The following is a 24,892-nucleotide window of genomic DNA, read 5'->3' as shown; positions in this document are numbered from 1 at the left end:
TGCCAGGACTGGTTCAATTACTTCCTTTCATGAATAATGCATCATATTCAGGTTTGGTAGAAACTAAGGCCCTATAAGGGGATTTGTTCAGGTTTGAGGTAACTTTCTCTCAAAGTGGACCTTTATGTTTTATGCTGCTCTTCTGGCAACAGCTGTCTTTGTGATATCAGGTGCTTTGTATTTAGAAATTTGGGTTATTATGTGAACGTCGATGGACTATTACTCATTTCATACAAATGTGTAAGATGACGTCACTCATGAAGTAGATTCGTAAGTCCACTCCCACTCATAAAGGTAGGTCAGTAGAACTACCTATCATCCAATCTATGATATTTAATTCCTACATGAGAAAACTTCCACAGAGAAATGGACTGGAAACTTTTGTACAAATGAAAATAAATCTAATTCAATGGTTTTATACTATACTATAACTATATTCAAATCCACAAAGGGAAAATGTAAAGAAATTGAAAATTTGCTAAACTGTGGAAAATTAAATCACACTCCTGGCAAATCCATGTTGACTGCACTTGTGCTTTGGAAAATCTTCCAGTAACCACTGGCGTAAGCATGTGTAGACTAGTGTCACCGGACATTTTGACTTCAAGGACTTCAAAAGAACAATGGAGTCTGTCATATCCCTATTGTGGTTTCTCCTCGACCGGGGGCTTCCCCCTTCTCTCTTTCGATGTGTCGCACCCCTCAATTTCCCCAAATGTAGATTGTCCTGGGGACAACACGCATGACTGCTCCCAAATAATCCTCTCTTGTGTTGTTTTTGTACCTCCCTACAGCTCTATGGCAGTTCCCCCAACTACGACCTCCACAGAATGCTCCAGAACCCTATCAAGGCCCAGTTTGGAGTGATGGTATACGGGCAGCAAGATGGAGACAGACGGAATCAGAGAGCATGCTAACGTCGCGACTAGACAGACAGAAGGACACCTCATCTCATTCGCCTCAGGAAAAAACTGTTGTGCTCTTGCTATTTTGCCATTTAATCCTTGACTCGTGATTTTATTAGTTTATCAGTGTATCATTTATTCGACATACCTGAATAACTTGAGTAACTTGAGTTGAAGTTGCATGAAAGGTTGTTAGTTGATTGGGCTACTTCAAACTCTTGAGAGCGAAATTGAGGACATAGAGAATTTGACGCAGTGGCCTCTCAGGACTAGGCCCCACCCCAGCCCCACGCTAGTGTGATGCATGTTATGAGCAGCCCATCGCTGACCAATGAGACAGAGAACTGCAGCAGCGAGTGCAGCAGCAGCGCCGCCAGCACCACCTCCGACCTCTCCCCAATGTTGGGCCACATCCCCTCTGCATCTACTCTCCCCTCTCCCTTCCCCAATGAACACCCCCTGCACCCTACCACACTACCCCACCACTACACCCCACCGCCACCACCACCCCTTCCCCCGAACACACCTCCTCCTCCTCCTCCCCCACCACCAACCTCCCTCTCCAGCCACGGTGTGTGGAAGAAGCGGCAGGTGCGGAGCTTTTTCTGGAAGCCCATCCCAGAGGAGAAGGTGCGGGGGCAGCCCAACATCTGGACAATGGCGGTGCGCTGCCAGCAGCAGTACCAGATCGACGTGCGCTCCGTGGAGGAGCTGTTCGGCCAGCCGGAGGAAGTGCAGGGCCGGGGGTGTGTGCCCGCCACCAGTGGATCCTCCTCAGCCCGCATCACCCGGTCCAGGTCCTTCAAGGAGAACAAGGACAAGGTGAGTCTGACTGGGTGGATTGTGAATGGTGGATTAGAATACGCCCTGACCTGTTTTTCTTTTACTGGTGGAATTACACGACAGAAGAGTGCTGGTAGGTCCCCTTCACTAGAAAAAGATGTTAGCAGTATACTGTGCTTAACAAAGAGGTTTTGGTTTGCACTAACATGACTAAGATTGACTGGTTGGTATGGCAGTTTACTCTGTAGTAAAAACAATAAAACGAAACAGAAATTGACAACAACAAGACCAGTATAGACAGACAGTATATACTGTACCTGAACCTGAACTCAAAGGTTATTCTTTGAAGTCACTGTAATCACAGAACACAAGCTAACACAACCACTTCACAGCACAGCACAATCAGCCTCGTCTCGAGGGATGGAAATAACACTACCAATACAAAAGCATGGCATGCGTATCTGGAAACAGGAAACACGTCGATGGTGAGCGCAGGGTAAATCATTGTATACCCCTGAAAAAGGCTTTGGACAAACTGTAAATCTATGCCCACATGAGGCTTAGTGAAGCTTATGTCACAGTTTGACAGTCTGAGCAACCTGGAGGGAATACTGGCTGTTATTTCACAACCCCTATTCCTCAAGGGACTCCAAATATAGCAACATGCTACGCACTACTCCTGAGAGCCCTGTGATTGTACGTAGGATATACAGTGCCTTCAGAAAGTAATCACACCCCTTGACTTTTTCCACATGTTGTTGTTACAGCCTGAATGTATTAAATTGAGGTTGTCACTGGCCTACACACAATACCCCATAATGTCCAAGTGGAATTACATTTTTAGAAAAGTTTAAAAATTAATAAAAAATGACAAGCTGAAATATCTTGAGTCAATAAGTATTCAACCCCTTTGTTGTGGCAAAAGCCTAAATAAATTCAGGAGTAGAAATGTGCTTAACAAGTCACATAATAAGTTGCATGGACTCACTCTGTGTGCAATAATAGTTTAACATGATTTTTGAATGACTACTTCATCTCTGTACCCCATACATGTAATTATCTGTAAGGTCCCTTAGTCAAGTATTGCATTTCAAACGCAGATTCAACCACAAAGATCACGGAGGGTTTCCAAATGCCTCGCAAAAAATACACCTATTGGTAGATTGATAAAAATGGTGTATCAATACACCCAGACACTACAAAGATACAGACGTCCTTCCTGACTCAGTTGCCAGAGAGGAAGCAAACCGCTCTGGGATTTCACCACGAGGCCAATGGTGACTTTAAAACAGATAAAGAGTTTAATGGCTGAGATAGAAGAAAACTGAGGATGGATCATCAACATTGTAGTTACTCCACAATTGTCAGCGATTGGGTGCAGAGATGGAGCGGAGTCAGGCGCAGAACACAGGTTTGAGCAACACAACGGAGTTTACTCAAAAAAGTCAAGCAAAAATTCCAAATAGGAACATACATACACACTAGCACATACAACAACCACTTAGACACCGACAATCACGGACAGAACAGAAATGTATGCCAGAGGGTTAAATAAGGAACATGATATGGGAATTGAAACCAGGTGTGTGTAATACAGACCAAACAGAACGAAACTGAAACATGGATCGGTGGTGACTAGAAAGCCGGTGGACGTCGACCGCCGAACGCCATCCGAACAAGGAGAAGGGGTGACTTCGGCGGAAGTCGTGACAACAATACTACATCAAATGATGCTTTATTTATACAGCACATTTCAGACGTGGAATGCAACGCAATTTGCTTTACAGGGAAAAAACAAATAACAAACAATGAAATTAAATGCTGAAATATTTGCTACACAATATCATAAAAAACTAAAGAATTACAGAAGCCGAACAACTAAAAAGCACCCTAAGGAAAAGCAAAGCTAAAAACATGTGTTTTAAGATCTGTGTTTTAAATATGTGCACAGTTTCGGCCCCCTTAAGGTTCTCTGGCAGGCTATTCCAGAGGATGGGGGCATGATAACTAAAGGCTGCCTCTACATACTTCTTGGTGCTAGGCTTCGGATAGTTATAATACCAATACCAAAGTACATGAGAACCTAATTGACAGAGTGAAAGGAAGGAAACCTGTACATAATTACAAATATTCAAATATTCTAAAACATGTTGTTTGCAACAAGGCACTAAAGTAATGCTGCAAAAAATCCGGAAAAGCAATTAACTTACTGAATTCCGTCAGACACTGGGAGACGAATTCCCCTTTCAGCAGGACAATAACCTAAAACACAAGACCAAATCTACACTGGAGTTGCTTACCAAGACGACAGTGCATGTTCCTGAGTTTTGACTGAAATCTACTTGTAGCTCAGTTGGTAGAGCATGGTGCTTGTAACGCCAGGGTAGTGGGTTCGATCCCCGGGACCACCCATACGTAGAATGTATGCACACATGACTGTAAGTCGCTTTGGATAAAAGCGTCTGCTAAATGGCATATATTATTATTATATTACTTGACAATATATGGCAAGACCTGAAAAAGGTTGTCTAGCAATCATCAACAACCAATTTGACAGAGCTTGAAGAATTTTGAAAAGAATAATGGACAAATGTTGCAAAATCCAGGTGTGGAAAGCTCTTAGAGACCAACCTAGAAAGATTCACTACAAAGATTCACAGCTATAATCACTGCCAAAGGTGCTTCTACAAAGTATTGATGCAGGGGTGTGAATAAATTTGATATTTATGTATTTAATTTCCAATCCATTTGCAAAAATATTTTAAAACATGTTTTCACTTTTTTATGGGGTATGGGGCTGAGAGATTATTATAATTGTTTTTATTTTTATAAATGTTGAATTCAGGCTGTAACACAAAAAAAATGTGGAGTAAGTCAAGGGGCATGAATGCGTTCTGAAGGCACTGTGGATACAGAAACAATCAAAAAAAGTGTCGAAAGGCGGAAGTCGTGACAACAATACTACATCAAAATATCCAAAAAGCTGCCGTCTTGAATCAACTACAGCCAAGGTAAGTCTAAAATCATGTTATATTCCCCAATAGGGGAACCCTGCACTATATTTTATTTGCCCCCCCCCAAAAAAAAAATGTTTTTGAACATAAAATGCTGTAAAATCACCTGGAAATCAGCTCAAAGTGATTTTAATGTAGGAAATCGGTTCCCAAGTATTCCCACGCATAAATTTGTAGACATACGTGATCGTATCTCAATGTAATCAAGGTTTGGAATTATTCTATTTTTGTCAAATACTACAGTTGAAGTCAGAAGTTTACATACACTAAGGTTGGAGTCATTAAAACTAGTTTTTCAACCACTCAACAATTATTTCTTAACAAACTATAGTTTTGGCAAGTCGGTTCGGACATCTACGTTGTGGATGTCTTAAATCATTTTTCCAACGATTGTTTACAGACAGATTATTTCACTTATAATCCACTGGATCACAAATCCAGTGGGTCAGAAGTTTACATACACTAAGTTGACTGTGCATTTAAGCAGCTTGGAAAGTTCCAGAAAATGAGGTCATGGCTTTAGAAGCTTCTGATAGGCTAATTGGAGGTGTACCTGTGGATGTATTTCAAGGTCTACCTTCAAACTCAGTGCCTCTTTGCTTGACATCATGGGAAAATCAAAATTAATCAGCCCAAAAATTGTAGACCTCCACAAGTCTGGTTCATCCTTGGGAGCAATTTCCAAATGCCTGAAGGTACCACGTTCATCTGTATAAACAATAGTACGCAAGTATAAACACCATGGGACCATGCAGCCATCATACCGCTCAGGAAGGAAAAACGTTCTGTCTCCTAGAGATGAACGTACTTTGGTGCTAAAAGTGCAAATCAATCCCAGAACAACAACAAAGGACCTTGTGAAGATGCTGGAGGAGAACAGGTACAAAAGTACCTATATCCACAGTAAAACGAGTCCTATATCGACATAACCTGAAAAGCCACTCAGAAAGGAAGAAGCCACTGCTCCAAGACCACCATTAAAAGCCAGACTACAGTTTAAACATGGGGACAAATATCATGCACCAGGAGGGACTGGTGCACTTCACAAAATAGATGGATTCATGAGAAAGGAAAATTATGTGGATATATTGAAGCAACATCTCAAGACATCAGTCAGGAAGTTAAAGCTTGGATGCAAATGGGTCTTCCAAATGGACAATGACCCCAAGCATACTTCCAAATTTGTGGCAAAATAGCTCAAGGACAATAAGGTCAAGGTTTTGGAGTGGCCATCACAAAGCCCTGACCTCAACCCTATAGAAAATTTGTTGGCAGAACTGAAAAGCATGCGCAAGCAAGGAGGCTTACAAATCTGACTCCGTTACACCAGCTCTGTCCGGAGGAATGGGCCAAAATTCACTCAACTTATTGTGGGAAGCTTGTGGAAGGCTACCCGAAACGTTTGACCCAATTTAAACAATTTATAGGCAACGCTATCAAATACTAATTGCGTGTATGTAAACTTCTGACCCACTAGAAATGTGATGAAAAAAATAAAATCAGAAAAAATAATTCTCTCTACTATTATTCTGACATTTCACATTCTTAAAATAAAGTAGTGATCCTAACTGACCTAAAACAGGGAATTTTTACTCGGATTAAATGTCAGGAATTGTGAAAAACCGAGTTTAAATTTATTTGGCTAAGGTGTATGTAAACTTCCTACTTCAGCTTTATATCAGTTTGGGATTCGTGCAGTCAAAATGTGCAGTGTACAAATGATTTATAATTATGTTCCGGTATCACGACCATCTGCTCAAGGAAAAATCGTCTCACGGCTGAATGTATTTGGGGAACCCTGGAATAGTATGTTTGAAACAAGAACACTTCCCCTCCGATGGAAAAAGAGTTTTGAAGTTGCTTTTGCCTATCATCCAAATTGCTGTTTGCAATGATTGCAATGGCTTTTAATTTTTCTGTTGTATTTTCAGGTATCATACAATTTATTGCAGCTTTCAACTGTTTCAGTGGCACCCATTGTTCACCTAATACATTTTTTGCACTATTGGTTAGAGCCTGTAAGTAAGCATTTCACTGTAAGGTCTACCACACCTGTTGTATTCGGCACACGTGACAAATAAACTTTGATTTGATGTTGAAAGAGTCATACTTATCTGTACAAAATATAATCGTTTTTTGTTTGACTTGATTATGTACACCTGAGGCAATGGACATTCAGGAGAACGGACATTAACAGAATGCTCAGATATACATCTATTGTGTAGATCAAATATGACTGTCAGATAAATTGGAAGAGAATAGGAAATTGTGTTCTATTCATTCAAATTTTTATCTTCAAAATGTAGTTCCAGATACAACCCAGATACAAGGCGAGCCAATCTAATAGTTTCGGAAAAGTAGTCACTTCCTGAGATCTATATAAAAAAACGTACCGGTAGTTGCTTAAAAAATTGTACTTTTTTATAATCTTCACCCCCTATTGTTTTAACTATAGTTAAACATATAATTATCCCAGGTCTGGAAGAGTTGCAGAGTTAATTGAAAATAATACCATTGTTGGTTAGTTCTTTTTTTCATTAACTAGGCAATTTGCTCTTGATCCATATGGTCTATCTACTTGAAACTTGTGGACAATATGGACACAGATATAAACCATTAATACTATACATAAATACAGTTTTTAAAAGTTATTCAAGCGCAAAATTACTACCGTACACCGTTCAAAGGTGCTTATGTTTTGTGTCTTGCCCATTCACCCTCTGAATGGCACACATACACAATCCATGTCTCAATTGTCTCAAGGCTTAAAAATCTTTCAATAACGTTTCTCCATTTCTTCGTCTACACTGATTTAAAAAGTGACATCAATAAGGGATCATATTGTTCACCTGGAATCACCTGGTCAGTCTATGTAATGGAAAGAGCATGTGTTTTGTGTACTCATTGTAGATAGTCACCTGTTATGTACCAACATTATTGATCCCGGTAACGTTGGTAAATTACCTGTACCTTTACAACACTAATCTCGCATCACAATCATTCCCACATGATCCTCCTGTACCGAATCGTGTTCTTCTCTTTCTACTGTTCTCAGATCAGCATTCTGGACTCCAAGCGGGGCATGAACGTGGGCATTTTCCTCAGGCAGTTCAAGAAGTAAGTCTTCCTCCTGTTTTGTTAGATTAGCTTACATAAAGCGGGGATACAATTCCACCGATCGGCCTGAGGGAGAGAAACGAGACGCCTTGTGTGAAACACGACACCGTTGTGTAACTTGTTTTAAGTGGTATCCTCCTTAGTCCGGCACGCTAGAGGATAAGGTCACGTGTGCGTGCATGTCGTAATTATGGTGTTTGCTGTATTTACATTTTAGTCATTTAGCAGAGGCTCTTATCCAGAGCAACTTGGGTTAAGTGGGTTAATTTGGGTTAAGTGCCTTGCTCAAGGCACATCAGCAGATTTTTCACCTAGTCGGCTTGGGGATTCAAACCAGCAACGTTTTGATTACTGGCCTATCTCTCTAACCGCTAGGCTACCTGCCGCCCCTGTAGAGTTGTCAATCTGTTAGGGTAGTGGTTCTTAACCCAGTTCCTAAGGATCCAAAGGCGTGCACTTGTTTTTTTGCCACAGCACTACACACCTGATTCAAATCATCAAAGCTTGATGAGTTGATTTTGCTTAGGCAAAAAACAACATTTGCACCCCTTTGGGTCCCCAGGACCAGGATTGACAACCACTGGGTTAGGGTATTTCAATAGAGGGGCGAGGCAAGTTACAGTACAACTAGTTTGTACTGTCTGTGCCTGTTGTGTTTGTTGTTCCACTTGGCATTTTTCCTATTTTGTTGCATTACAACCTGTAATTTAAATGGATTTTTATTTGGATTTCATGTAATGGACATACATAAAATAGTCCAAATTGGTGAAGTGAAATGGAAAAAAGGGGCACCACCAAGCAAGCGACACCATGAAGACCAAGGAGCTCTCCAAACAGGTCAGGGACAAAGTTGTGGAGAAGTACAGATCAGGGTTGGGTTATCAAAAAATATCTGAAACTTTGAACACCCAACGGCGCAACATTAAATCCATTATTAAAAAATGTAAAGAATATGGCACCACAACAAACCTGCCAAGAGAGGGCCGCCCACCAAAACTCACAGACCAGGCAAGGAGGGCATTAATCAGAGAGGCAACAAAGAGACCAAAGATAACCCTGAAGGAGCTGCAAGCTCCACAGCAGAGATTGGAGTATCTGTCCATAGGACCACTTTAAGCCGTACTCACCACAGAGCTGGGCTTTACGGAAGAGTGGCCAGAAAAAAAGCCATTGCTTAAAGAAAACAATAAGCAATCATTTTTGGTGTTCGCCAAAAGGCGTGTGAGAGACTCCCCAAACATATGGAAGAATGTACTCTGGTCAGATGAGACTAAAATAAATAAAAAATGGCCATCAAGGAAAACGCATCACCCGGAGAATACCATCTCAACAGTGAAGCATGGTGGTGGCAGCATCATGCTGTGGGGATGTTTTTCCATGCTTTTTCCCATGCTTTATGCAGTAGTACTTTTGAAAAACCCCTAGAATTGGTTTTCGAATCAAAGTATTTCTCTATCCAGCCCGACTGGGCATATACTGTATTATTCCGTGTGTGTGTGACTGGCAGTGCTCTCCTCAGCTCAGACACACAGTTAATAAGTATGGCGTGGAAACATGACGGCCTGCAGAAGAAGTACAGTCTGGTCTTACCGCATCGCTGTCTGTGCATGTCCTTCAAAGGCTCCTGCAAAGTTGTTTTATGTACGAACCTTGGCGTGATCCTGGACAACACCCTGTCGTTCTCAACTAACATCAAGGCGGTGGCCCGTTCCTGTAGGTTCATGCTCTACAACATCCGCAGAGTACGACCCTGCCTCACACAGGAAGCGGCGCAGGTCCTAATCCAGGCACTTGTCATCTCCCGTCTGGATTACTGCAACTCGCTGTTGGCTGGGCTCCCTGCCTGTGCCATTAAACCCCTACAACTCATCCAGAACGCCGCAGCCCGTCTGGTGTTCAACCTTCCCAAGTTCTCTCACGTCACCCCGCTCCTCCGCTCTCTCCACTGGCTTCCAGTTGAAGCTCGCATCCGCTACAAGACCATGGTGCTTGCCTACGGAGCTGTGAGGGGAACGGCACCTCAGTACCTCCAGGCTCTGATCAGGCCCTACACCCAAACAAGGGCACTGCGTTCATCCACCTCTGGCCTGCTCGCCTCCCTACCACTGAGGAAGTACAGTTCCCGCTCAGCCCAGTCAAAACTGTTCGCTGCTCTGGCCCCCCAATGGTGGAACAAACTCCCTCACGACGCCAGGACAGCGGAGTCAATCACCACCTTCCGGAGACACCTGAAACCCCACCTCTTTAAGGAATACCTAGGATAGGATAAGTAATCCCTCTTACCCCCCCTAAAAGATTTAGATGCACTATTGTAAAGTGGCTGTTCCACTGGATGTCATAAGGTGAATGCACCAATTTGTAAGTCGCTCTGGATAAGAGCGTCTGCCAAATGACTTAAATGTAATGTAAATGTAATGTAAAAAAATATATATAATTTCTTTGCACTAATTCCTACATTTACAGAGGAATATTAGTATTGGCACTGAAGATATCCGCACAGAAAGAGCAATGCACGGCATACAATACACACTCACATATACACACGGACACATACACACATGCAGGTGCGCACACACACACACACACACACACAAAGTACATAGAGGGTTTCAGGAACATCACAAAACTGACCCTCAGATTATCTGGGTTGATAATCCAGGAGAAAACGTCCACATTGTTCAAATCAAATCACCAATCAAATTGTATTGGTCACGTACACATGGTTAGCAGATGTTATTGTGAGTGTAGTGAAATGCTTGTGCTTCTAGATCCGACAGTGCAGCAGTATCTAACAGGTCATATCTAACAATTCCACAACAAAACCTAATACACACAATCTAGCAAAGGAATGGGATGAGAATGTATAAGTATAACATATATGGATGAGCAGTGACAGAGCGGCTAAGATGCAATAGATAGTAAAGAATAGATAGTGAAGGACACAGTATACAGTATATACAGTGGGGCAAACAAGTATTTCGTCAGCCACCAATTGTGCAAATTCTCCCATTTAAAAATATTCTAATATTTTTAAATGGGAGAACTTGCACAATTGGTGGCAGACTAAATACTTTTTTCATCATAGGTAATTTTCATCATAGGTTCACTTCAACTATGACAGACAAAATGAGAAAGAGAAATCCAGAAAATCACATTGTAGGATTTTAATTCATTTACAGTGGGGCAAAAAAGTATTTAGTCAGCCACCAATTGTGCAAGTTCTCCCACTTAAAAAGATGAGAGAGGCCTGTAATTTTCATCATAGGTACACTTCAACTATGAGAGACAAAATGAAAAAAAAAAATCAGAAAATCACATTGTAGGATTTCTTATGAATTTATTTGCAAATTATGGTGGAAAATAAGTATTTGGTCAATAACAAAAGTTTCTCAATACTTTGTTATATACCCTTTGTTCGCAATGACAAGAGGTCAAACGTTTTCTGTAAGTCTTCACAAGGTTTTCACATACTGTTGCTGGTATTTTGGCCCATTCCTCCATGCAGATCTCCTCTAGAGCAATGATCTTTTTTGCCTTCCTGTGACATCGGGTGTTGTAGGTGTCCTGGAGGGCAGGTAGTTTGCCCCCGGTGATGTGTTGTGCAGGCTGCACCACCCAATGAAGAGCCCTGTGGTTGTGGGCGTTGCATTTAAAATATATATATATATATATTTCACCTTTATTTAACCAGGTAGGCCAGTTGAGAACAAGTTCTCCTTTACAAATGCATTACATTACATTACATTTAAGTCATTTAGCAGACGCTCTTATCCAGAGCGACTTACAAATTGGTGCATTCACCTTATGACATCCAGTGGAACAGCCACTTTACAATAGTGCATCTAAATCTTTTAAGGGGGGGGGGGTGAGAAGGATTACTTTATCCTATCCTAGGTATTCCTTAAAGAGGTGGGGTTTCAGGTGTCTCCAGAAGGTGGTGATTGACTCCGCTGTCCTGGCGTCGTGGGGGAGTTTGTTCCACCATTGGGGGGCCAGAGTAGCGAACAGTTTTGACTGGGCTGAGCGGGAACTGTACTTCCTCAGTGGTAGGGAGGCGAGCAGGCCAGAGGTGGATGAACGCAGTGCCCTTGTTTGGGTGTAGGGCCTGATCAGAGCCTGGAGGTACTGAGGTGCCGTTCCCCTCACAGCTCCGTAGGCAAGCACCATGGTCTTGTAGCGGATGCGAGCTTCAACTGGAAGCCAGTGGAGAGAGCGGAGTGACGTGAGAGAACTTGGGAAGGTTGAACACCAGACGGGCTGCGGCGTTCTGGATGAGTTGTAGGGGTTTAATGGCACAGGCAGGGAGCCCAGCCAACAGCGAGTTGCAGTAATCCAGACGGGAGATGACAAGTGCCTGGATTAGGACCTGCGCCGCTTCCTGTGTGAGGCAGGGTCGTACTCTGCGGATGTTGTAGAGCATGAACCTACAGGAACGGGCCACCGCCTTGATGTTAGTTGAGAACGACAGGGTGTTGTCCAGGATCACGCCAAGGTTCTTAGCGCTCTGGGAGGAGGACACAATGGAGTTGTCAACCGTGATGGCGAGATCATGGAACGGGCAGTCCTTCCCGGGAGGAAGAGCAGCTCCGTCTTGCCGAGGTTCAGCTTGAGGTGGTGATCCGTCATCCACACTGATATGTCTGCCAGACATGCAGAGATGCGATTCGCCACCTGGTCATCAGAAGGGGGAAAGGAGAAGATTAATTGTGTGTCGTCTGCATAGCAATGATAGGAGAGACCATGTGAGGTTATGACAGAGCCAAGTGACTTGGTGTATAGCGAGAATAGGAGAGGGCCTAGAACAGAGCCCTGGGGGACACCAGTGGTGAGAGCGCGTGGTGAGGAGACAGATTCTCGCCACGCCACCTGGTAGGAGCGACCTGTCAGGTAGGACGCAATCCAAGCGTGGGCCGCGCCGGAGATGCCCAACTCGGAGAGGGTGGAGAGGAGGATCTGATGGTTCACAGTATCGAAGGCAGCCGATAGGTCTAGAAGGATGAGAGCAGAGGAGAGAGAGTTAGCTTTATGCGACCTGGCCAAGATAAAGCAAAGCAGTGAAACACAAACAACAACACAGAGTTTTACACATGGAATAAACAAACGTACAGTCAATAACAATAGAAAAAAAAGTCCATATACAGTGTGTGCAAATGGTGTGAGGAGGTAAGGCAATAAATAAGCCATAGTAGCGAAATAATTTCAATTTAGCAAATTAACACTGGAGTGATAGATGTGCAGATGATGATGTGCAAGTAGAAATACTGGTGTGCAAAAGAGCAAAAAAGTAAATTATGGGGATGAGGTAGGTAGATTGGATTGGCTGTGTACAGCTACAGCGATCGGTTAGCTTCTCAGATAGCTGATGTTTAAAGTTAGTGATGGAGATATAAGTCTCCAACTTCAGCGATTTTTGTAATTCGTTCCAGTCAGCAGAGAACTGGAAGGAAAGGCGACCAAAGCAGATGTTGGCTTTGGGGATGACCAGTGAGATATACCTGCGTGCTACCGTACCAGGCGGTTGCCGTACCAGGCGGTGATTCAGCCCGACAGGATGGCGATAGCTTTGGCTAGCAATATGTCCTACTGTATCTATTACATAAGCAGTCTGGAGTGGCTAATGCTAACTCACTGTGGAGTGGTAGACTGGGAGAGAGTTGTAGTTCGGGATTTGCATGCCAGCACAGAGCATGTGCTGTATACACTCAGCTTGTACAACACATTTGACACAATGGGTGTGATTGAACTGATATTTTTGTGATACTAATGGAGAGTTTGTCTGCACAGTTGTGCAGAGAAACCCTCCCTTATATCACAACGGTTTTACATCAGTTTACATCAGAGTGTGTACGGGGCCAGAGGGCTGATCTCATAGGACATTTTGCATGGCTCCCCCTGTAATTTTCATAGCATTTGAATCTTATCACAAGAGCACCTATCAACGCTACCTTGTCCACATTGGATTTGGACACTTTCGCTTATGTAACACAGTCGCTAGTGCAGTACAGTATATCGCCATTTTTTTTTGCAAGTGGCTAGCATTGCCTCCAGCCATTCTCAGCTAGCATGTTGCTAACAGTAACTCGAACTACTTACAGTATGTTATTCGTTATTCATGTCGATGGGAACCTTGAATGCAGAAAATAGGCAGATTGATAATGCTAACTAAGCTAACTAGACATTTGAAACATACATTCTCCCCCTTTCAGTTAATCTCCAATGAGAATATCATATTTTAAGTGACTCTCCCGAATTTGATATGACACAAATTTCCACAGAATTCATTTTTACTGAATTAGCGGCATGTTGTTGCAGTTGCACGGGTTCCCACCACATTTCCCTGAACCCCTTTCAATTAATGGATTCTCCAGTCCCATGGCTCATAAATCCATATCAGGCCTGGGCATTAGGCTCACACATCGGAGTGCCTGTGTGAGGAATGGCTGGATTTACTGCTATGTACAAACAGAGAGTGTGAGCCTGTGTGGTTTACCAATGAACTGAACTGACTGTTTCGGTACCACTTAAGCCATAAGTGGTACCGGCTTTATAACTTGTTTTGTATGAGCCTTTAGGATGTTCTATTATAAGGTGTATAATATGGTATGTTTCTTTGACCAACGGGTATAATGCTTATAACTTGTTATGAGTGCGTAAGAGCCTCTTAGAACAAGGCTTATAGTGTGTTAAGTCTCATTGCACCAAATTGTCAACTGGCTCAAAATGGCTTTTATTCAGTCAGGATCCTTATGAGATGTTCATAAGATACTATAATACTGTACATGCTTATAACAAATCTTGCCATGCATTATAACCACATCATAATGCACTATAACGGTTATCACTGTGTCCATCTCATCCAGGTCCAATCACTCCATCGTTGAGGACATTCGCCAGGGAAATGGCAAGCTGTACGGAGCTGAACTCCTCAAAGACCTGCTCAAACTCCTGCCCGAGTCTGAAGAGGTGTGTGTGTGTGTGTGAAGGAGAAAGAGTGAGAGAGAGAGAGGGAAAAACACACACACACAATGTACCAGCCAAACAAGGCACCAATGCACCACAGTTTTTGAATAGGATACTAGCACAGCCCAGCTTGCATAGGCTTCCTCTATGTCTATGATATAATTAAGCAATAAGGCACGAGGGGGTGTGGTATATGGCCAATATATCATGGCTAAGGGCTGTTCTTAGGCAAGACACATCGCGGAGTGCCTGGACACAGCCCTTAGCCGTGGTATATTGGCCATATACCACAAACCCCCGTGGTGCCTTATTACTGATCTAAACTGGTTATCAATGTAATCATAGCAGTAAAAACACATGTTTTGGTATACCCGTGGTATACGGTCTGATATACCACGGTTATCAGTTAATCAGCATTCAGGGCTCTAACCACCTAGTTTATAAATACCTTTAAATCATTCTCAAATGGATGGAGCACGATCATTCAATGATTTAATTCAATGACAGACATTTTCTAAGTTACTTTGTACATCACATTTTTAAGGTAAATTTGTGTTGTTGAGGTTAGTTTCTTATGGATTGCACTTATTGGAGCACAAAATAAAATGAATAATATTATTACACTTTCATCAAAAGTGACTTACAGTTAGTCATGTGTGCATACATTTGTACATGGGTGGCCCCAGTGGAAATCGAAACCCATGATCCCGACTTTGCAAGCGCCATGCTTTACCAACTGAGCCACACAGGAACATGTTTGTATGTTTATTGTCGTATCCACAGGTAAAGAAACTGAGGGCGTTCAAAGGGGACTCCAGCAAACTGACCCTGGCAGACTCCTTCATGTACCTGTTGATCCAGGTGCCTCGGTAAGCTACACTCATTGGTATTACAGCTCAGAAACGGATTGGCAATAGGGCAGTTTGGACAAATGCTGGTCCATCTTTAGCCTTTTTTTGATGCAGAAGGATCCTTATTTACCTAATAAAGAGGGCCTCAACAAAATAAATGGGCCGGTGTGGGGGCCTCGAGGAAAAACTTAGTGTTAGAAATGCCCGAGACAATTTCTGAACTCACTCCGTCCCTGTTACTGCATGAATCAATCAAATCTTGATTCACTTATCAATCAAATCAGCCATGAGTCTACCTACCTTGCTAGTATTTTTCAGGTACCCACAACTGTTCATTCTGCAATTGAATTTGCTCAAAGGAAAATGCATGGTTATATGCTATTGCATAAATTATGCAGGTTTGAGAAATTGACTGAGTACTTACTTCAATTAAATAAAAGGGTGTGTAGTATATGGTACTGTACATAAGGTCTATTCTATTTTGCTTCAAGGGCTAAGCTACTGCTGTTTTTCTCCCTGGTAGTTAATTGATCAAGGCCAAGTGTAAATCAGTACCAGATCAGAGACTGAGGGCCTGGAGTTGTATAGCAAATTGCACTATTCTGTGCCCTGTGCCAGTGAATCTGACACCCCCTGTTCTCTGTCGCCCCTGCCAGGTTTGAGTTGCGCATCGAGGCCATGGTCCTGCGTGCGGAGTTCTTTCAGTCCTGCTCTGTGATGAGCCATGAGATCGATGTCATCCGCGTGGCCACCAAAGGTAATGATGATGACACACCACTGCCCCACCATCGGCCACTGGCGCTGCCACACATCGTCGACTGGTGACCCAGAGTCACTTCTCTGAGGTGTGACAAGGACCCAGTGTGTATGTGCGGGTGCGTGCGTGTTATATGAGCTGGTGCTGTATTTGGACAGATTTAAAAAGTAGATGAGTGATAGCAGCAGAACAGCAGAACAGAACAGAAAAACGGAAAATAACAAAATTATTTGAGGAACAGAACCCAAACCAACAAACAAAAGTGCTGTATACTGTTCCTGTCACGTTCGTCATAAGGAGTAGACCAAGATGCAGCATGGTATGTTTCCATCCTTTATTTTGGAAATGAAAACGTCAAAGAACAAAAGAACAAAACTAACAAACGAAACGTGAAGCTAGACTAATGCTCACAGGAAACAATACATAGACAAGATCCCACAAAGCACAATGGGAAATGGCTACCTAAAAATGATCCCCAATCAGAGAGAACGATAAACAGCTGCCTCTGATTGGGAACCATATCAGGCCAGCATAGATATACAATTCCCCTAGATAACCCACCCTAAATCACACCCCGACCCAACCAACAAAGAGAATAAACAGCTTTCTATGGTCAGGGTGTGACAGTTCCGTAACAGAACTGTTATTTTGAAAGCATTGGGAACAGGTTAATAATATTATCTTACGTTCTGGGCATTTTCTTCCAGTCCGACAAAAATCGCAACAAAGCTCCTATGCAAAGCCCTCATTCTGTCACTCAGAAACGTATTCCAGAGTCTGCCTGCCAGCTGTAAATCTTTGCCAGTGGGTGTGCGTGTGTGTGTAGGCTACATGCCCCTCCCCTCTGAAGCATAGGTTACTGTAGCCTACTGACGACATTACAAGCGTAATTCAGAAATTAGGCAGAGATGTTAAATTAGAGAATGGATAGACTTTTTCAATGCTTGTTAAGGATACTATAGTTATCAGGTTTCACATTGGATTGATTAGATACAAAAAGTAAGACGCATTTTTAATTCTAGCTAACGTTTGCTCTGGTCCAACTTTAAACCAACTTGGAAAGTTCAAAGTTCAAAGTTCCTCCATAGAAGCCGCTCCATAGGTATAATTCTGTGGACCTAATACAGATAATGCATAACATAAGATGCCCAGCGCTTCAAGGCAAGCTTCCGCCATCCTCTCTCGTTCTCTCCTCACCCTCAAAATGTCAGTTGCGTCTCGCACCCTACACTGTGACTGGCAGCACAGTATGTGTGTTTGTCTTTCATTATGATTAAACCATGCTATTATGACAAAATTCAATTAGCTCTTTTAACGACTTTCTTATACAGATCAAATTGCTTACCTGCTCCACAGCAAGTTTCTCTATCCGCACTGATTGGTGAAGTCATTTAATGTCGAGTTAAATGTTAAAAAAAGGAACAGAAAGAAATGATATAAACCAGTACTTTTTGGGGGTTCATACCGGTTCATAACTTTATTTTTCTGGTCAGAACAGTGGAACGGAACAAAATAAATAATGGTTCTGTTCAGAAGTAATCGTCTGAAAAATAATTTTGATCCCAAACCCTGGTTCATGCAGAGGATGTTTTCAGGTTAATGACATAAATGGGGGTTCATGTCTGCAATGAACAGACATGTAAATACAGAGATACGGAGATAGAAAGATACTGAGCTACATACTGTATTTACAGATATATAGAGACATGGATGGATGCACCTGGAGAATTTTTCAGGGGTAGGGATAGTAAACCAAATCTGGTTAATGGTTAATGATTGCAAAGGACAAAACAGACTGTGCTGATGGTGCCGCGGTGTGTCAGTGTTATTATGCTGTAGGGTTTCCATTAAGCTCTGCGTCTGAAACCATCCATATGATCCACAGTCAACTTGTTTTTATAATTTGGGCTCTGAAATATGCAAGTCGTGGACATTTATTGCAGTACGGTGGGCCTATGCATGATTTGTTGGTATGCAGCTACTGTAGCTAATACATTCAAATGAGCTTGGTAGTGCCTAAAGAGCCGCACCAATTTAGCTAATTATTTGCCCTGATACATTTAGTAAGCTAAACATGTCTTGAGAGTGCAGGCTGCTGTATCATTTGCATTGTGAGGCCTTTTAGGGCATGACGCAGGGTTTTTGAATGATTCATAAAACGGCTTGACACAGATTTTCACCTCTCAGTGAATTTGGGGCTTTTACAACACAGGTAGAAGGGACTGAGCCCTGATCTCCAGTGCAGAGCCTTATGTGACACGTGTCGGGAGTGTTATCCTCTCGACCACAGCTCTGCACATTGATGCAACGTTGGAAAAGTTGGTATGAGCCGTCGTTATTTTGTGGGTGGTTTTTGTGTTTACTCCATCTCATCATGAATAGCTTTTGATCTAGGATGTGCATATACATATATGATGCATTTTGTTATGCTGTTGTCCATTCGCTATTTAAACAAAGGTCAAGTCACAGACAAGCTACTTCCTGATTGTGATTACTTGTGAAACCAGACTCTTGGTGTGGGCTGACGTTACTCCTAATGAGTAGCTAGCTGTATTGTACAGTATTTGAAATATCAATAGGCCTACAGTCATGCTGGAATTATGACATCATCTCCATACAGTTGTATACCTCAGTTGAAAACTAGCTTGAGTTGTAGTGGAAGTGTATGGTGGAAGTTAATTCCAAACAGAGATGGTGTTTGATGGGGGGCAGACCTGGGTTGAAATATGTATTTCCAAATACTTTGAACGTTTGCTTGAGTCTGCCTGGAGTGCCAGATGGGCGGGGTTTGCAGTTTTTGAACTTTTTTATTAGTTAGCCAGGCAAGGTCAACGAGGCACAGGTAAAGTATTTGAATCGATTTTTGAAGTATTTGAAACCCAGATCTGATGGAGGTTGCTGCTGAATGCTCTGTGAGCTATGGGTTTGTATTGACCCCTCTCTCCTCTCTCTCTCTCTGTAGAGCTGATGACTTGTGAGGAACTACACGCCATCCTCCACCTGGTCCTGCAGGCTGGAAACATCATGAACGCTGTAAATCAACGATGCCATTATCTCTCACTCCCTCCCCCCACCCCACCCCTTTCTATTTATCTATCCTCACTCTCTCTTCCTCTCTTTCTCTCTCTCCTCAATCACTCACTCTCTCACTCACTCAGTCGGTCTCTCTCTCTCTGTCCATCAATCTGTGACATCTGTCTCATTCTTTCCTCCCCCCCATCTCTCCTCTCTCCCTCACTCCTTATCCGTCTGATATGACGATGGCTAAGGTGGGATAATGGCTTTATTTCACCACTACCTGTTTATCCTCCTCCCTGTCCCGCAGGGTGGCTACGCGGGCAATGCCGTGGGCTTCAAGCTGTCATCGCTCCTCTCGCTGGCCGACACCAAGGCCAACAAACCTGGCATGAACCTGCTGCATTTTGTGGCTTTGGTGAGTCTAACAGAGAGAGATGGGAAGAGACACTGAAGGAGACACACTGGAGGAAACACACAGACTTTGCACACACACCACAGGATATTGATGGCACCTTAAATGGGCAGGACGAGCTCATAGTAATGGCTGGAATGGAATAAATGAAATGGTATCGAACTCATCAAACATGATAAACATGGTTTCCATGTGTTTGATACCATTCCATTCACTCCATTCCAGCCATTATTATAAGCCGTCCTCCCCTCAGCAGCCTCCTGTAAAACACACACACACACACACTGGAGGAGACAGACACACTGGAGAAGACAGACACACTGGAGGAGACAGACACACTGGAGGAGACAGACACGGTAGAGGAGACAGACACGGTAGAGGAGACAGACACGGTAGAGGAGACAGACACGGTAGAGGAGACAGACACGGTAGAGGAGACAGACACACTGGAGGAGACAAACTGACATGCACACACACACACACACACACACACACACACACACACACACACACACACACACACACACACACACACACACACACACACACACACACACACACACACACACACACACACACACACACACACACACACACTCAATGTTGTTTCAACGTAATTTGTCCACATATTGAGACATGGAATCTAGGTGGAAAATACATTGGATTTGCAAAAAGTCATCAACTGTTGTTTTGAGGGTAAAATTTCAACCACAGGATTTTCAACATAGTCATAACTTTTATCAAATTCAACCTTGTTCAATTTGTACATTTGAAACAACATCAGATCTTCAACGTTATATCCACTATCAGAAAGCTGATCAGGTGATCTATCTACAGCTATGCATTTGGTCTCTCATCCAGGATTTTAACCTCTTAGTGATCCCTTCACGCGCCAATCCCTTTAGCGGGATTGATTTGACAACATCCAGTGAAATTGCAGAGCGCCAAATTCAAATTACAGGAATATCAATATTCAACATTCACGAAAATATAAGTGTAGTACATCAAAATAAAGCTTAACTTCTTGTTAATCCAGCTGCTGTGTCAGATTTCAAAAAGGCTTTACGGCGAAAGCAGACCATGCGTTTATCACATGAAAATCATTTTTCAACCAGGCAGGTGCGACACAAAAGTCAGAAATAACGATATAATAAATGCCTTACCTTTGAAGATCCTCTTCTTTTTGTAATCCCAAATGTCTCAGAGACACAACGAATGATCGTTTTGTTTGATAAATTCCTTCTTTATATCCCCAAAATGTCCATTTATTTGGCTTGTGTGATTCAGAAATACACCGGTTCCAACTCGCCCAACATGACTACAAAGTATCTAATAAGTTACCTGTAAACTTAGTCCAACACATTTCAAACAACGTTCCTAATCCAACTTCAGTTATCCTAAAATGTAAATAATCGATAAAATTTAAGATGGGATAAACTTTTTCTAATACCGGATAAAAACAATGTGCACGAGTACCTAAATAGTAGGGAACTTCAGAGTGACAGATGGAATGAATTGGTACTTCTTCATTTCTCAAAAGAAAAACATCAACCAATTTCTAAAGACTATTGACATCTAGTGGAAGCCATAGGAACTGCAACCAGGTTCCTCATAAATAGGGTTTCCCATTGTAAACTATTGGGAAATCCTATGACCGTAATTTGTTTTCTTCCCTGGATGGTTTGTCCTCGGGGTTTAGCCTGCCAAATCAGTTCTGTTCTATTCAGACATTATTCTAACAGTTTTAGAAACTTTAGAGTTTTCTATCCAAATCTACCAATTATATGCATATCCTAGCTTCTGGGTCTGAGTAAGAGGCAGTTTACTTTGGCACGATTTTCATCCGGAAAAGTTAAGCTCTACTTAGCTTTAGAATATGTCACTGACTAATACCAATTTGTTATCGTGAGAATGATTATTGAGCGTTCTCTAAATAACTAAATAGATTCACTGTTGTTATCAAAGTAATTTCAAGAGATGGGTTTAACAGAACAAATTTAAGCATACTTTATATGCCATATATCATCAATTTAGGCCTATATTTAGCCTTTTATTATTAATATTCTAAATATTATTATTGTTATAGAATTTGCAAAGTCATCTACAAAACTTTATTTAAAGTGTGTTTAAATAAAGTTTGATTTGATTTTGTCATGATCTTTAACTTATATTTTTGATTGAGATGGAACAGTTATTTCAACATATCAATTATTAAATGGTTGATAAACTGGAATTAAAGTCAGACGAAGTCAATGGTACAAAATATGCAATTCCTTCAAATGTTGATATTTGGTTGTGGGGACAACAAAACACAATTCAATATCACTTTTGCAATGCACTTTTGCCTATTAACTTGTCCACAAGTTAACAAATTATATGTTGGATTCACGTCTCCAACTAAACCAAAAATATAATTTCAAGAATAGGATTAAGCTTGTGCCTCAGATTAAACTATCTAAGCATTAGATACAGCTCCTTTAAATGTTGATATTTGTATTACAAATATAACTTTTGTAATACAGTTAATAGCCTAAAGTTAGGCTATTTTACAAACTAATGTGACAGTATTTATTCAACCTTAAAATTAGTAACACATCCAGAGCCACTTATTGAGGTTCCTGTAACTATAAAGATCTTCTTCTGTAATCATAGAAAGTGTGCATGTTCAAGATAGTATGCAAAGGTTGCAGGTCTGTGGAGATCTTCACAGTTGTTATAATAATCTGTGCAGAACATTAAACAGCATGGATTACTTGTACTTTTAATGTAATCTCAACTACAATACAGGTCATTCAGGGTTCACAGTGAAGCACACAGAAACTAGAGGCCATGAGTAAAGAATGGCTGAGTTATTGATAAATCTGATTTATGTGTCCATTTAAGTCATTTGTAAATCCACTCCACAATGGCCTATCAACTTGAAACCGTTTAAGTTCGTCAGAGACATTACCATGATGTACCAAGTCTGGCATTGATATCCTAAAAAATAAGGAAACTATTAACAATTTACTTTTGTTACGCTAATGCTTAAAATAAGTATAAAGAATCTTCTCATGGACTAAAAGTCAGATTCACTGCAAATTTGGTTTTTGGTCATAATAGTCCCTACGTTGATGCATTCAAAGATGTCCACACTATACCAGTAGGTGCATATTAGCACATGCACTAATATGCTACAATTTGCTGAATGTACACACCAAATGTGGAATGTAGGCCTATTGTACATGTCTTCATTTAGTTCAAAAGCTAAGGGATTGGCCAAAACAAACAAAAGTTATTGACAAATTAAAAATCTAATTTCCCTTGTCCATTTAAAACAATGTAAATCAACTCCACAGTGGCTTATCAACTTGAAACGTATCATTGCTATCATGGCCATCCCTAAAATGAACCATACTGAATTTGGTATTGATATTTCAAAAAACACGGAAATTATTAAAACTTCTTAGGGCTAGGACCCTTTTTTTTCTCAATTTCTGCCTGAATGACATGCCCAAAGTAAACTGTCTGCTGCTCAGAAGCCTATAATTGGTACCATTGGAAATAAAACACTTTGAAGTTTGTGGAAATGTTCAAATAATGTAAGAGAATATAACACCATAGATATGGTAGGAGAAAATCCAAAGAAAAAACAACTGGAATTTTTTGTTATTGTTGAGAGACCATCCTCTTAGAATGGCAAGTATAAGTTCATATTGAAAATTAGCTCCCTGGATGCAATTCCTATGGCTTCCACAGGAACGTCAGCAGTCTATGTTCAAGGTTTTAGGCTTGTAACTTCAAAAATGAATAAGAAATATCAGTTTTAGTACAGGGATACAGTCTTGGAAATTCGTGTTTGTGCGCCATGAAGACAGGACACACCTGCTAAAACCAGTTTCCTATTGAACATACGTCTTTCCGTAAGCAATATTATAGTTTGATTACATTATAGGGTATCTGAGAAGTAAATAGAAACTTATTTTGACTTGTTGAAACAAAGTTTAGGGGTAGATTTTCGGATTCCTTTGCATGTTGAACGAGTGGATTACTCAAATCGATGGCGCCAACTAAACAGACTTTTTGGGATATAAAAAATGATTTTATCTAACAAAATGACAATACATGTTAATATGGGACCCTTTGGATGAAAAATCAGAGGAAGATTTTCAAAAAGTAAGTGAATATTTTAATCGCTATTTGTGAATTTATGAAACCTGTGCCGATGGAAATATATTTTGATGTGGGGCGCCGTCGCATGGCATGTTTTCGATGTAATAGCTACTGTAAATCGGACAGTGTAGTTAGATTAACAAGAATTTTAGCTTTCAACCAAAATAAGACACTTATATGTACCTAAATGTTTCAAATCCATACTTTTTATGATTATTTATTAGAATTGCGCGCCCTCCAGATTCACCGGAAGTTGTCCCACTAGCTGGATGCCTAGCCCTAAAAGATTTTAACAACTCATTCTTTGCATGTGTAACACTAATGCTCAAAATCATCTGCATTTACCTTATCCTCATGAAAAATGTCAGAATCACTTCAGATATTGTATTTAGACTCATTACACCAGTCTTTAATGGTTTTTGAAACCTTTGTGCCTATAGATGCATGTTAGCACATATGCTAATGCTACAAATATGCTAATGCTACAAATACTTTTGAAAAATGTTATTTCAAAAATATTTTTAGCATTATCCTATTTGCTATAGTACACCTATAGGTACAATGGAGCCATATGTGAATGCAGCAACATGTTTTTAAGTCAGATTGACTCAAGATTTGGTATATAGACTCCATGAATTAGCCTCTAATGAATTTTAGAATTATAAGGTGCTGCATTCAAAGTCGGCAACGGTACACCACTAGATTGCACCATATCACACCAGGGCTATAAGAACTGAACCGATGGACATGGGGCCATGAAATGTGTCATGTAGATCTTATATGAATATAAAGTCACTGCAGCCTTAGATGGGTGCACCAGACGAATTGGTGGCACTATAGATGTCATTGGCACTAGTGGCACCATAGGGATACTAGAGTAATTACTATTGATCAAATAGTGAGTGTACCAACTGAGATTTAAA

At 41.3% G+C, this 24,892-nt stretch overlaps 1 protein-coding gene across 1 annotated transcript in view; it reads left to right on the top strand.

The window, feature by feature from the left end:
* The first annotated feature begins 1,336 nt into the window (after nt 1–1,336).
* LOC118362880 (codanin-1) overlaps nt 1,337–24,892 on the top strand; it is a 44,271-nt gene continuing 20,715 nt past the window's right edge. Inside the window, exons 1-7 of the mRNA XM_052485228.1 lie at nt 1,337–1,727; nt 7,758–7,819; nt 14,680–14,782; nt 15,563–15,648; nt 16,287–16,387; nt 19,350–19,420; nt 19,713–19,820. Coding sequence (XP_052341188.1) covers nt 1,563–1,727; nt 7,758–7,819; nt 14,680–14,782; nt 15,563–15,648; nt 16,287–16,387; nt 19,350–19,420; nt 19,713–19,820 — 696 coding nt within the window. The 5' untranslated portion in view covers nt 1,337–1,562. The remainder of the gene's footprint in view (nt 1,728–7,757; nt 7,820–14,679; nt 14,783–15,562; nt 15,649–16,286; nt 16,388–19,349; nt 19,421–19,712; nt 19,821–24,892) is intronic.

This window comes from Oncorhynchus keta, chromosome 29 (assembly GCF_023373465.1).
Source record: "Oncorhynchus keta strain PuntledgeMale-10-30-2019 chromosome 29, Oket_V2, whole genome shotgun sequence".
Classification (NCBI taxonomy): Eukaryota; Metazoa; Chordata; class Actinopteri; order Salmoniformes; family Salmonidae; genus Oncorhynchus; species Oncorhynchus keta.
Note: the sequence above shows the minus strand (reverse complement) of the source record. Positions and strands in the feature narration are given on the sequence as shown.